Here is a 15,468-nt window from a genome sequence, read left to right as displayed (position 1 = left end):
TTAAACTTAAAATAAAAATGAGAAATAATACTTTGCATAAAGAAATAAGGATTATTTTTTGGATTATTAAATAGTTAGAAATTTTACCAAAAATTTTCATTACCATAATGCTTCCAGACATTTAACTTTTGAGATCTTTATTCTCATTAGATTGTCATTATTCTAATACATTATTTAATTACAGTAGTAAAATGTTTGTTTTTATTAAAATCAGCATAAATTAGCGGGAGTACAACAAACACTACTACTACTTGCATTTTTTTTCACTGTTAATAATATTTTTTTATTTTTTATTATAAATAATCAAAAAATAGCTTTGATAATTGGGGAAATGTTCTTTATCTTTTTTTTTACTTTTAATATTAATATATATTTTTTTCATATTAACAATATAAAAATTTGCTTTTTTGCTTTCCAGTAATGGTAATATGTTGGAAAATGGGCTTTACTGAATAATGTTTCTTATTACTTATAATAAGAATACTTTTTTCATACTCCATAATTAAAAATGAGCTTTTATGAGCGTTATAGTAATGAGAATGAGATTTGAGAGGAAAATGTGCATTATGTCATGAAGATAAATGTTAACAATGCCAATGGTCCTAAAAAGGGCTTTATTTTTTTTACATAGATACATAGAATATAAATTCTTATTTTTTTCTTTTGCTTTTAGGCGTGATATATTTTCTTCTGGACATGTTCTTCATGCTGTACAGAAAAGGCATACAGTAGAACGGAAAGCAAACATTGGCCCAACACTGGACATCTGACACCCGGCTACTTTGCACAAACTCTCAGATTTCTGGGATCTGGTGAGGAACATTGAGACAGCTCACTCAAAACTGGTTCAATAACATGAGACCAGCCCCACTCCATCAACCAGCATCTCCTACATGAGTCCCGATTCACAATTAAACAAACATTAATCATTTATCATCCATTATCCAGTGACTCTCTAATGGAGGCAGCTGTGCCCTGCATGCTGATAGGAAATATTGATTTCTGGGGCTCGAGACATAGAATATCTACCAATCAGATATCATAAAACAATTAAAGTGGCTGGTGGTGGGTGCAGCATATGGAAAAACAAACACAGACTGATGGCTTCCATTTCAGGAGAATCTTTGTATTTACAGCCAGTAAAATGATTTGAATAACCTGATATTTCCATAACGGTCATAATTCCATGGGTTAGCTTACCTCTATGTAGGCGGTGTCATTATTTGCATCTTTTATATGAGGGAACCAATCACGTGGCGGCTTGGACAGGTGTTTGGATTCCGTGACGAACCATAGCAGCTTTGGCCATCCTGATGAGTGGGTGGGACCCAACAGAGAGAAAACATGAATATTCATACCATTCTATTAATATTCATGCAGCTTGATGAGTCAACCATGACTATCATTATCATTATTAGTGGTAATTATCTTTCAAAAGAATGATAGTGAGTGATTAGGGTGACTGACTAAATGATGGCTATGTGCTTTGGGATGGGAGTAAGTCCGTCTTTTCTCCGTCTCAGGCTAAATGACTATCCTCTCAGGACTACTTAATCATTACAACAATATCAGTCTCATTACCTCTACATTTTCTATTTATACCCTCTCTCGTCTTACTGCAGCCCAGACAGGGCAAAAAACGCTGACTGCTAGCAGTCTGGCTTAGATAACATCACACGCATGATACGGCCAATCATGCTCCTGATTTTCGCTCGCTGCCCCACACAGACTCTCACTATTTTAGTAATATTTTAAAATGAAATGTATTCCTGTGAAGCAACGCTGAATTTTCAGCTTCATTACTCTCAGTGCCACATGATCCTTCAGAAATAATTCGCAATTTGCCGATTTGGTAATCCACAAACATTTCTTATTACTATCAGTGTTGAAAACAGTTGTGCTGCTTAATATGTTTGTGGAAAGAAACAATTCCTTGATGAATAAAAAGTTTTAAAAGTATTTATTTGAAACAGAAATCTTTTGTAACATCATAAATGTCTTTTTGATCAATTTAATGTATTCTTGCTGAATAAAAGTATTAATTTCTTAAAAAAAAAAAAAAAACTTCCAGATCCCAAAGTTTTAAATGTTAGTGTACAAAGACTCTAATCTGAATGGCTGCTAAATGGGATGTTACAACAACACAAACTGTGATTGGTTGTTTACATGTCAATCAGATGGTCTCTTCCTGTCTAAGTGAGCGGTTCTTAGCCATTTTAAGTTGTAAAATGGACTAGGCTTTATTCTGAAAATTACAAGTCTGTCTATGTGACACTATACATCACTTATATGAAGCTGTGTATAAACAGACTGACCTTTGAACTGTGGTATTTCACCAGTGGGTCCTTTCGGAAGGCCTTTGTGGCAGGCGTCACTGGTCAGAGCTACAGTAACCCCACAACTGCCCAGGAGAAAGCCGATCTGTTGACTTCCTGCATCCTAGTACACACACACACACACACACAGAAATAGGCTAAGACCAGCTAACATCCATCATCAGTACAGCAGCAAAATACACTGCAGGGGAGGTGAAGGCCTACTTATTACAGACAGCACAGAAATTGTTTACCCGTAATACTGCGGTGTGCTTGAATATCTCTTTTATTTTTGATGGAGGAGATTTAAAATCACCTCCACCTGACAAATGTCCACGTCGCCTTTTTTACATAGTAAAATATCAAAAATATACAAAAAATACCTTGCAAAAAAATGCACCATGGTTTTTGGATATGACCTTACAAAATGCATTGTGACTATGGCGATACCATGGTACAGGTTTGTTATCAGATACAAACACTATGGTACTTTGAAATATACCATGGTACTTAAAGTTAAAAAACTATGGTAAAACCCAGAGTACCCTTAAAAAAGTACCACAGCACTACCAAGTTTTTTTGTTAACATAACACTACCATTGCTTTTTGAATGCATTTGGAGTATGATTTCAGGATTATGTTTTCAGTACCAAGATATATATTAAAGTACCATGGTACGACTAAGTCTGGTACTATGGTAATATTTTAAGTACCTTGAAGTATCATGTAAATACCATTCAGTACTAAGGTATATATCAAAGTACCATGATATTATCACATTTTTTAACTGAAATGTATGATCTATGGAGAACTTGCACAATTGGTGGCTGACTAAATACTTTTTTGCCCCACTGTACATGGTACTCCATCTCCATATATATATCAAACTACCATGATATTACCATGTTTTGTACACATGTATCATGGTACTGTCATGATATTCTACAAAGTACCTATAAATACCATGAAAATACCATGTGAATATGGTAATCATTAAATATCATGTATTGGTGATCCTCTAGCTCAAACAGTAAAGCATGACACAAGCCATGCCAAAGTCATGGGTTAAATTCCCAGGGAATGCATGAAATTGCATATTTTGAATGCATGGTAAGTGGCTCTATTTAAAAGTGGCTGCCAAATACATAAATGTAAATGTGAATTTACATCTAAGTATCATTGGACACAATCACTGCACCACAGTTCTTGCACAGTACTTTTCTGTAAGACTTATGCTGTGCTATAAGTCAAAAATGCAGAAAAACACAGCTACTTTTGCACTGGACAGAAGTTTATTGGTTTCCGAAGTGCAATGCATGAGGAAGCCAGAGAATGTTCTGCCAGTTTCCAGGTCCTTTCCTGGAATTTTTGGACAGACGAGGGATCAGACTGACTCTTGCCAAAGCTGCTCTCCTCCTTTACTTCGACCACTAAAATTCAAACATACGTATCTGAGGCAATACTTCAGCCTCAATAGGTCCACGTGGATACATTCACCCTGACATTCCGAAAAGATAACAAATCTCAAAAATAGACAGCAGACCAGAGAATGAGACACTACATTATTTACAAGGCCAAGTTTCCAGAAGGCCTTTGTAACACTTTACCATTAAACGTGAATAATATATAAATATTAATATTTTGCACTGTAAAGACTGTCAGGTTGGCACTCGACATTGTGAGTCCATGCTGGGAAGAAGGATTGTGGGTAGGCGTTATGGTGTCAAAAATCGAGACGTGAAGGCTTGAAACCGTGACAGTCATTCATGGTGGTATATTTAGAATCTCACCTTTCGGGTAAGTGGCACTTCGATGGGTACGGGCACCACCTCTGCCAGCAGGCAGCCATAAAAGGCGACCATAAAGGCAGCGGGATCGTTGTTGGGGAACACAAGAGCCACCTGCTCATGAAGTGATAAGAGAGGAAAGGTGTCAGACTTCAAACACAAGCGTATGCTAATCTGAGAGGGACACGATTTAAAACCGAGGCATGCGGCAGGAAATGCTACTCTGTCATTAAAAAAATGTTCTGGGTTCAAAACAAGTTATGCTCTATGTTCAGCATCTGCAGCATGCTGGCGATTACCACAGACAATCATTTTGACCCGTCCCTCAGAATGTAAAAAAAGACAAAATTTCACATACTGTATGGAAGTCTATGGGGCAAAGCATTCCGAAGGGTTTCAATGCAGAAACACGCAGAGTTTTGTGTCATTTTGTTGATACAAGTGCTTTAATTAATTCTTTCATAAAAAAATGTTATTTGAGTTATTAAAGAGATAGTCCACAGTTCCAAACCTGCATGCATTTCTAAACCAAAAAGTTTTCTCAGTGGTAATCGACAGCATGTAGAGGTTTAATAGTATTGAACGTTCCACTAATGAGGTGCTTTACTGAGGTGGTCTGGTAAGAAGTTCTGTCACACTCACCCGGTCTCCTGGTCGGACCATAGGTTCCTGCTTGGTGCCCAGTTTGTGGAGGATGTTGTACGCTACTTTGATGCTCCGAGACCAAAGCTTGCCTGTGCAAAAGAAGTACATGCTAAATAACTGTACTTAAGGGGTTAGTTCACTAAAAGTACCATGCAGTTATCAAATCTCATTTGTGTCCCAGTGCATTCAAATATCATAAAAAATTTTGGGGGGCGGAAAGATTTATAAAAAAAAATAATAATAATAAAAAAAAGTTTTTTGAAAGACTCTCTTTTGCTCATCAAAGCAGAATTTATTTGACCAAAAATACAGCAAAAACGGTATTTGTTTTTTATTAAAATTATTAAAATATCAAAAACTGTTTTCTATTTTAACATTTTAAAATGTAATTTATTCCTGTGATGGCAAAGCATTTTGTTGATACAAGTGCTTTAATTAATTCTTTCATAAAAAAATGTTATTTGAGTTATTAAAGAGATAGTCCACAGTTCCAAACCTGCATGCATTTCTAAACCAAAAAGTTTTCTCAGTGGTAATCGACAGCATGTAGAGGTTTAATAGTATTGAACGTTCCACTAATGAGGTGCTTTACTGAGGTGGTCTGGTAAGAAGTTCTGTCACACTCACCCGGTCTCCTGGTCGGACCATAGGTTCCTGCTTGGTGCCCAGTTTGTGGAGGATGTTGTACGCTACTTTGATGCTCCGAGACCAAAGCTTGCCTGTGCAAAAGAAGTACATGCTAAATAACTGTACTTAAGGGGTTAGTTCACTAAAAGTACCATGCAGTTATCAAATCTCATTTGTGTCCCAGTGCATTCAAATATCATAAAAAATTTTGGGGGGCGGAAAGATTTATAAAAAAAAATAATAATAATAAAAAAAAGTTTTTTGAAAGACTCTCTTTTGCTCATCAAAGCAGAATTTATTTGACCAAAAATACAGCAAAAACGGTATTTGTTTTTTATTAAAATTATTAAAATATCAAAAACTGTTTTCTATTTTAACATTTTAAAATGTAATTTATTCCTGTGATGGCAAAGCTGAATTTTCAGCATCATTACTCCAGTCTTCAGTGCCACGTGATCATTTATCATTCTAATATGCCGATTTGGTGCTCAAGAAACATTTCTTCTTATTATCAATGTTGAAAACAGTTGTGCTGCTTAATATTTTTGCAGAAACTATGATGAACTGATTTATTCAAAAGAACACACATTACATCATAACATTATAAATACATTGCATCCTTGCCGAAAAAAAATAATTAATGGGGGAAGATTTTCAGTGAATAATTAATTCAGCTCCCTTTTGTTCCTCACACAAAGCTATCATGACTTCAGAAGACTTTAATATAGGCATGAGTCATATGGAGCACTTTTATGGTGCACGACAAAACTCTAAGATACTCTACATTTAGAAAACTGTAAGTAGGAAAAAGTGAACAGATTCCATAGAATGAAAGGCAAGCAAAGGACAAACATGGATTGGGACCAAATTACCAAATTATTCGAAGTTTAAGCATCTGGATGAGTCACACACAGGGTGTTTCAGCAGTTTATCACCTCTGTCCTGCTGAATTTTTGACCTGCCATTATCAGGATTTAACTCATGGCTATGAAACCCCACTGAAAGCAAAACGGTGAGCGAGATAGCTCCGTGCCTGCATTCTCTGGAAAATTAATTACTCTTTTGATTTGGGTGAGGTTTTTAACGAGCTGAGGAGGGTGATAGTCTCTGGTGGGTTCTGGGGACGGGTTTGTATGCCACACAAACAGCCATTGCCATTCATTTTCTGGCTCACACTGTAAACCGAGGCAGTGGAGGTTGTCTGTTGGTTGGAGCTTTGAGCGTCTTGATGAGTCAACTGTATGTGTTTGTATGTGTGTGTAAAGATGAAGAAATCATTAAGCTCAGGTGGCTTGATGATCATTTTCAATTTTTAGAAAAAAGAACAGAGGGAATATCAATCCATTACAGACACACACTGCAATCCCTTCCTCACACTCTCACCAGTGATGTGCTGCCGGCAGGATCCTCATTGAGTAAAATCAGCTGAGAGCCTCACACACACACACACAGGTTTGTTTTTGTGAAAAGTGGGGACATCCCATAGGCGTAATGGTTTTTATACTGTACAGACCGTATATTCTATTGCCCTACACCAATCCTACCCCTAAACCTACCCCTTACAGGAAACTTTGTGCTATTTCAGATTTTCAATACACTCCATTCTGTGTGATTTATAAGCGTTTTGAAAAGTGGGGACATGGGGTAATGTCCTGAAAAGTCACCTTCTCCTTGTAATACCTATGTCATACCTTTGTCATTATACAAATGTATGTCCTCATTTGTCACAAAAACGCATACACACACACAAAAACGCACACACACACGCGCACACACACACAAAACAAGCCCTATAATGATCTCCCTCTCATGACTGAGCATAAATAAACAAGGAGACAAGGTTAATTCTGTTAGCAAAAGATGAACACAAGTATATCAGTATATTCGGTGGCCCCAAAAATATTTAAAAACACACTTAAAAACACCAACGCATTAATACAAAATATTTAAACAAGTGGCATCTGCAAGCAAATTATGCTTTTCTCTACCCAACTTCACTTTTAAACTACCTTTTTTGAAATGTTTGTGAAATGAAATAAAATAAAAAAAGTTCATGTATTAAGTATGATTTTAGTGTCCAAATAGTTTTCATCTTAATGTTAAACAATCTTTTATATTATTTGAAATTGGATTACTGTCCTTTTGTGAAATTTTTGACTTGTAAAGTGTTTGTGCTATTTATTTTAAATAAACACATGCTACTTGGTTTGAAAAATAAATAAATTATACATATCTAAAAGATAATAATAAAACAAAATAAAATATAGTAATATAATAATAAGATGCTAAATATAAGACATTCATAAATTAAGCATATGACTTAAGTGTCCAAATTTTTTTGTCAAGTGTCCAAATTGGGTCACTATATCAGACTACGTAGTCTGTATTAATATTCTTATTAATAGTCTGACGTATGAGGGAGAAAATATATTATTCTGTTCCAGTATGGTTGCATGTGGATGTTGGTCATTATATGTATGGCTGTAGTTAAATATGGTTATTTTACCATAAGTAAGGACGTAGAGGGGTTTGCCGTTGGTGTCCATGGTGGTCAGGCAGGGCGCTTTGGGTGAGATGGTCCCCCAGCGTTGCAGTGCAGCTTCTAAAGATGGTGGCCAATTAGTGACCACTCCCAGCGGTTCCCCTCGAATAGCGACCATCTGAGCACCCTCCGGCCGTGGCTGGTTGGGGTCGGGCTGCTGGACTGAAGACAGAAGAGGCAAAACATGGTCATTTAGGGGGCAAAAAAATCATCTGTATAGCTGTTTTTGTTAAAATTGTTGAATCACTGGTTCATTTGAATCATCACTAGTGTTAATTTTGTTAACGAAGACTATGACGAAAAATGTTCGTTGACAAGCTTATTTCCCATGACTAAGATGAGACGAAGACGAGACAATAAGGTCAGTAAACAATAACTAAGACTATATCAACATGCAATTTCGTTGACGAAATAAGACGAGACTAAAATGTATTCAAAAAGATAGAAACTTTACCAAAAACCTCTTTTTATTTTCGTCAAAAAAGGAGACAAAATGTTATTGCAGACTGCTCTACACGCCTCTACTACGCGAGCTTTCATGAGTGCGGTTGCCAGATATCAAGAGTTCTAATCCCCGAATCAGAGCTTCGCTGTTAAATTCATACATTTTCAGCACCCTGTGTTTTGTGTATGTCTGTATGTGTTTGTTTATAAGAATAGCTCTGAAAAGCTCCAAAAAACTCATGCTGAGACAAACACTTACCTTCTAGGAGCTCTTCAAAATCATCAACAAAAAACTCTCGAAGTGGAGGTCGCCTGGGCTGCTTTAACGTGTTTACAAGTTGCTGGATTTTAGCTGAAACACGACTGCTAACTGGGACTCCTAAGGAAGACACACACGTGTTAATGCACAGCAACACACACAAACCTGGAAAAAAACAATTATTATCATTCAAACATGAATCAAATTTCCTGAACGAGCCTATAAACACACACAGACAAGGCTGTCTGGGTTTAAAGGACTGGCCATAAACAGATTAGATGGATGGCTGAATGTGCACAATGAAGATGTTCAACTCCCCGCTGTTGTGTTTACTTCCGTATGCAACACCTCAATTTTCATCTTACCCCAAACAAATCAATTTTACAAACAATATTGATTAATGAATCTGACAGATACAGTCAAATGCGGCCTTCAGAGGCATCCCCAAGAGATCAAATGAAAGAGTAATAATATAACAGTAGGATCAATGTCCTCAATCACAGCTTCATAACAGAGGATCAAATCAGAGCAGATTTCACAGACTGTCTATCATCTCTAGGGCTTACATACAACTTACAACTACATCAACCATACAGTGGGTACGGAAAGTATTCAGACCCCCTTAAATTTTTCACTCTTTGTTATATCGCAGCCATTTGCTAAAATCATTTAAGTAAATTTTTTTCCTCATTAATGTACACACAGCACCCCATATTGACAGAAAAACACAGAATTGTTGACATTTTTGCAGATTTATTAAAAAAGAAAAACTGAAATATCACATGGTCCTAAGTATTCAGACCCTTTGCTCAGTATTTAGTAGAAGCACCCTTTTGATCTAATACAGCCATGAGTCTTTTTGGGAAAGATGCAACAAGTTTTTCACACCTGGATTTGGGGATCCTCTGCCATTCCTCCTTGCAGATCCTCTCCAGTTCTGTCAGGTTGGATGGTAAACGTTGGTGGACAGCCATTTTTAGGTCTCTCCAGAGATGCTCAATTGGGTTTAAGTCAGGGCTCTGGCTGGGCCATTCAAGAACAGTCACAGAGTTGTTGTGAAGCCACTCCTTCGTTATTTTAGCTGTGTGCTTAGGGTCATTGTCTTGTTGGAAGGTAAACCTTCGGCCCAGTCTGAGTTCCTGAGCACTCTGGAGAAGGTTTTCGTCCAGGATATCCCTGTACTTGGCCGCATTCATCTTTCCCTCGATTGCAACCAGTCGTCCTGTCCCTGCAGCTGAAAAACACCCCCACAGCATGATGCTGCCACCACCAGGCTTCACTCAAATTCTGTGTTTTTCTGTCAATATGGGGTGCTGTGTGTATATTGAGGGGAAAAAAATTACTTAAATGATTTTAGCAAATGGCTGCAATATAACAAAGAGTGAAAAATGTAAGGGGGTCTGAATACTTTCCGTACCCACTGTATATAAAGCATAAGTAAGTAGATAACATACATGGATTAAATAACTAGTGTTGCTTTTGTGTTATTTACATACTATTATAGAATTATTGAATAAGTGTCTTTTATATTTAAGTTTTTTTATTTAATTTTAGTTTTTAATAATTTTGTTGTATGCTTTTAAAATTTCTATTAGTTTTGGATTTTTTCCTTAAATATTTCTTTTCAGCTTTAATTTTTTCCCCAGTTTTAGTTTTCGTCATTTTAGCACTTAAACTTATTTATTGCAGTTAGCTGCCAAGCCTACATTTAAAATTTTAGTTTTTCTAGTTTTTTAAGTGTTTCATTTAATATATATATTTAATTTTATTCCATTTTATTATTATTATATTAATATAATACATCAATGACAAAAAACTATTTATAGTTTAGTAGTTTTAGTTAATGTATTAAAATATTCTGAACATTATAACAACACAAAATTTTAGGTGTACATACTGTAATGCTTTACATATCATGAACTAACAATAACCAATACTCTTGCAACATTTATACCAGCTTCTACCATTGTGTCCTTAACCCCAGGCTGCTGCAGCGGGACTATATGCAAGTTGCTCTGTATCAAACCATCTGCCAAAATAAATAAAGTTAGGGTGGAAGAGAAATGCTAGATGGACTGTCAAAATGATGGAGGAAAATGGTTAATGTAAATCTTTCAAAGCTCATTGTGATTCTTTTAAATGAAAACGTCATTAATGTGTCTAAAACATCACTTGTTTTCTTTCACACACATTCTCATGCCCTCACCATCTCCAGTCTCCATGAGTTCGGCGTTGCCATATTTGGGTGTGGTCCGGGGTACGGTGGACACCTGTGGCCTTGCCACCTGAACGGGATGTTCGGAGGTGTAGGTGGTGACGTCTGGAGGGGCTGAGTGATTCTCTGGGTTTGGGAAGATGAGGAGGAATCACAATGCAAAATGAGAAACTCCAGCTTGCTGTTTGGAGAATGGAAAACTGGTGTATAACTGGTCCAAACGGGTCATTCACTGTGCAATATATATTGACCAAAAAATTACCAACATGAACCAGCTATAAACCAGTTAGAAACGTATTTGTTGCAGCTGATGAAGAACTTGGACCAGCTTAAAACCAGCTATCATGGTCCAAAAATTTACATGTGGTTCAAGTTGAGAGCATAACCAGCTTGACCAACCAATGACCAAACTGAACCACCTATAAACCATCTGGTAACTGGTTTGCTAATGACCAACTTAGACCAGCTTTAAACCAGCTATCTTATTCCAAAAATGTATAGCTGTTTCAGGTTGGTCATTGGCTGATCAATCTATATTAGACAGAGCATAACCAACTTGACAAGCTTGAACCACCTATAAACCTGAAGGGTAACTGGTTTGTTGCAGGCTGACCAATCTATATTAAACAGCAAATAACCAATTCGAGTTGGCCATTGACCAGCCAATGACCAACTTGAACAACCAACAGTATACGCAGCTAATGACCAACTTGGACCAGCTTTAAACCAGCTATCATGTTTGAACCAGACTTTCCAGCAGGATTTCAGTCCTACCTGGCTTTGATACAGAGCCCTGGCACACTTGTTTATTAAAAGCAAGAGGGTGGGAGGCAGACAGGAAATGATTTTGAGGAAAACGTGCACATGTCTCTGAGAAAGAGACGGATGGAACGCAAGAGACACAGAGGAGAGCTTTTTCATCCTTTCCTTAATTACACTCCCTTTTACTTCCAGTGGGTGAGTCCGCTGGGCTTCTCTCTCGCCGTTCACCCTCCCCTTCCGATCATAAATTCTCAGCTGTCTGTGGCCTCTTTCTCATTCCCCTCAGCTCGCTTCTGAAATGTCTCTTTCACATTCAGTGCCCTTGGCCACCACATATTACCAATATGATATCCCTACAGTTTGTCCGGTCTAATGTTGAGTAAATAAATGTAATTTACCTTTTTTGTATGATTTCAAACGGCAGATGTCAATGGGTGAGCCTTTCACTAAAAGCTCATAAAATGTCACAAGTTTCCTTCCATTATATCCAGTGCTCCAATCGAGCCATTCGGAGAGAAATAACCGGCCGTGTGTAATTTCGACACAGAGAATGAGGAGAATGCCAATGAGGCAACACTACTTCTCCTCCACCATAAAACACCTAAAATGGCCCTAACAGAAATGTCCACTGTGATAAAGGACGACACAGTCCGAGGCTATTAGCTTAGCTTTAGTTCAGCATAGATGGTTTTCAATGTAATAAAGTTTATGCAGACCCTGAGTTTGTATCTGACTGATATGGTTTTACAGGAGTAGGTTTCATAGAGTTGGCAAATTAATTTTTCATAAGTTTGTAGGTACAGACATCTGTTGTGGCCGTTCTTGGCCGTTTTTATGAGGCTTTTTTAATAGTGTTCATATCGATATCGGAATTATATCGTATCGACCGAAATTAAGAAATATATCGTGATATAAATTTTGGACATATCGTCCAGCCCTATGATACATTAACATCATAACTAGATAGAGTGGTGTATTTCAATTCATTCCAGTAGAGAAACAGTTAATTGATAGCTCTATTTCACCATAAATCAGTTTGTTTCTGACTGACTTCATGAATAAATATATATAGTATTATCATGTATAATTGAAGTATTTGTCATATATAATAGGTATAGAAAAGAATCACCCCCTTTTTAAATAATCACAACTTTGTTGCTTTGCAGCCTGAAATGAAGACAGACACAGTTTTTATTTTATCCAGCTGTATTTACTCAGTGCAACTTATAACATCCAAGTTAACACCATGTCAGAAAAAAAACAAAAAACAAAAAAAACAGAATCACTAAGTAGGAAAAGGATCACCCCTCCTAAAACTTACTTGTAAACTCAATCAGTTGTAGCTAATCACCTTCTCAATGGCACACAAAGTCATTTGACTTTCAAATGTGATCAGCTATGGTCTTTTTGATTAGCTCCGCATGAAAAGACTTTCCTAGAGCATTTCAGTACTTGGTAGTGCAACTGAAGCAAACAATCAACTATGGGTGGCAAGACACTGTCAAAAGATCTCCGGGATAAAGTTGTGGACAGGCACAAGTCAGGAGATGGATATAAAAAAAAATCCAAGGCTTTATCAATGCCTAGAAGCACAGGGAAATCTATTATTAACAAATGGAAGGTATTTGGAACAACACAGACCCTCCCTGGATCAGGACGTCGCTCCAAACTGGATGAAAGAGCCAGAAGGAAACCGTTTAGAGAGGCGACCAAGAGGCCTACAGCAACTCTGAAGCAGCTGCAGGAATATATGACAAAGAGTGGTCATTGTGTGCATGTGACAACAATATCACAAATTCTCCACAAATGTGGCTCGATTAGGACGGTTGCAAGAAAAAAGTCACTCCTCAAGAAAGGCCACATGCAGTCACGACTGAGCTTTGCCAAAACGCACTTTGAAGATTCTGAGGCAGATGAGACTAAAACTTAATTATTTGGGCTAAACATCAAATGATATGTCTGGTGGAATACAGCTCACCATCCAAATAACAGCATTCCTCCAGTAAAGCATGGAGGTGGTAATATTCTGTTATGGGGTGTTTCTCTGCAGCAGGGACTGGAGCACTTGACAGGATAGAAGGAAAAATGGATGGGGCAAAATATCAACAAATTCTTGAGGAAAATATGCTGCCCTATGCCAGAAAGTTGTAAATGGCAAGAATGTTTACCTTTCAACATGACAATGACCCAAAGCACACAGCAAAACTGACCAGGCAGTGGTTGAAGGAGAAAAAGCTGAATGTCCTTGCATGGCCTAATGAGAGCCCAGACTTAAACCCCATTGAAAATCTGTGGAATGACTTGAAGACTGCAGTCCACAAACAGTCCCCAATCCCCATCAAATTTAACTAAACTCGAGCAGTTCTGCAAGAGTGGGCAAATATTGCAAAGTCTATATGTGCAAAGTTAGTAGAGGCATATCCCAACAGACTAAAGCCTGTAATTAAAGCAAAAGGTGGTTCAACAAAATACTGACACAAGGGGGTGATCCTTTTTCCAACTCAGTTATTCTGGTTTTTTATTTTTTTCCTGACATGTTGGTGTTATATCTGTTATAAGTTGCACTGAGTAAATATAACTGGATAAAACTAAAACTGTGTCCATCTTCATTTCATGCTGCAAAACAACAAAATATGATTATTTTAAAGGGGAGTGATTCTTTTCTATACCCACTGTATCTGGGAGAGATAAGTCAAGCTGTCACTAGTGGCGACAGAATAAGCGTGAGTGAGAGATGACTCCTGTTTAAGGAATCGTGCCAAGCACATAAGGAGACTGTGATAGAGAACATGACTAAGGAAGGGCACGACCCCTGGACCTGGCTTCCACCCACCATCAGCACTACTACTTCTACTCTCACTCATCTCTTGAAGGACTGACATGACTACCAGTGCAGCTTTTTTAGTGAATCAAACACATAAAACATTACCAGTGTAGTCTTATTCTTAAACAAATGAGCTCTTTCTTTTTTTAGTGAATCAAAACATATAGCACGAACAGTGAAGTCTGATCCCCAAAGAAACGACTCTTATGTGCCAGTTCTTTTTAATTAATCAAAAACAAAAACTGAAATCAGTCTGAATCATGAACAACTGACTCTTAAGAACTGGTTCTTTTTAGGCAAATCAAAAAAAATTTGAGTGTGACATCTAAAGAATTCACTAACTAATTACTCTAAAGAGCTGGTTCTTTTTGCGAATTAAAAACATACAATGCAACGTGTGACTCAATTCTCAAACAAATGAATCGTGTGAGTCTTTCTTTTTAGCGGATCAAAAACAGCATGACCTATGTGTCCTGATTCAGGGACAAATAATTTTATGAGCTGGTCTTTTTTAGTGAATCAAACACATACAGTGTGACTAGTGCAGTTTGATTCATGAACAAATTACTCTTGAATCATTAACATACAGCATGACATGGAGCCCGATTCCTGAAACAAATAATTCTTCTGAGTCAGTTCTTTTAAAGAATAGTTCAAAAAGACAAGTTACTGGTCTGAAACCTGTAAAAATAAATAAATAAATACGAAAACTGTTAAAATTTAACCAAATGAATCTGAATCAAACCAAATCAGAATTAAATCAAGTTGCCATGAGAGCTTTGTGACTCGAAAATGGGAAACCGATCTCCAGCCCTTATCTCCTGACTCCCTCCCTGCCTCATACTCGACCTTCCTGCCTTGTATTCCACCTCATCTCCTGCTTCATCACTGGCCTTCTTGCCTCGTCTCCTGCCTCTATCATCAGTGATGAGTGTATGAGAAAACACCCAGCAGCTAGAGTTCTTACGTAACAGGCTGAAAATAACCCACATCCAAACTCCCCCCCCCCCCCCCCCTGCTGATAATCAAACTAAAGCATGGAGAAAGA

General features: G+C 37.4%; 1 protein-coding gene across 1 annotated transcript in view; it reads right to left on the bottom strand.

Moving 5' to 3' along the window:
• The window catches only part of dip2ca (disco-interacting protein 2 homolog Ca), a 133,823-nt gene that overhangs the window by 30,477 nt on the left and 87,878 nt on the right, over positions 1-15,468 (bottom strand). Inside the window, exons 7-13 of the mRNA XM_016278939.1 lie at positions 10,826-10,960; positions 8,620-8,739; positions 7,881-8,078; positions 5,375-5,466; positions 4,106-4,216; positions 2,316-2,439; positions 1,201-1,310 (exon numbers count right to left, since the gene is read on the bottom strand). Of these exons, the coding sequence (XP_016134425.1) occupies positions 1,201-1,310; positions 2,316-2,439; positions 4,106-4,216; positions 5,375-5,466; positions 7,881-8,078; positions 8,620-8,739; positions 10,826-10,960 (890 nt within the window). The remainder of the gene's footprint in view (positions 1-1,200; positions 1,311-2,315; positions 2,440-4,105; positions 4,217-5,374; positions 5,467-7,880; positions 8,079-8,619; positions 8,740-10,825; positions 10,961-15,468) is intronic.

The sequence above is a fragment of the Sinocyclocheilus grahami genome, unplaced genomic scaffold, assembly GCF_001515645.1.
Source record: "Sinocyclocheilus grahami isolate Dianchi unplaced genomic scaffold, SAMN03320097.WGS_v1.1 scaffold126.1, whole genome shotgun sequence".
Lineage (NCBI taxonomy): Eukaryota > Metazoa > Chordata > Actinopteri > Cypriniformes > Cyprinidae > Sinocyclocheilus > Sinocyclocheilus grahami.
This window is presented reverse-complemented; position numbering and strand designations above follow the sequence as displayed.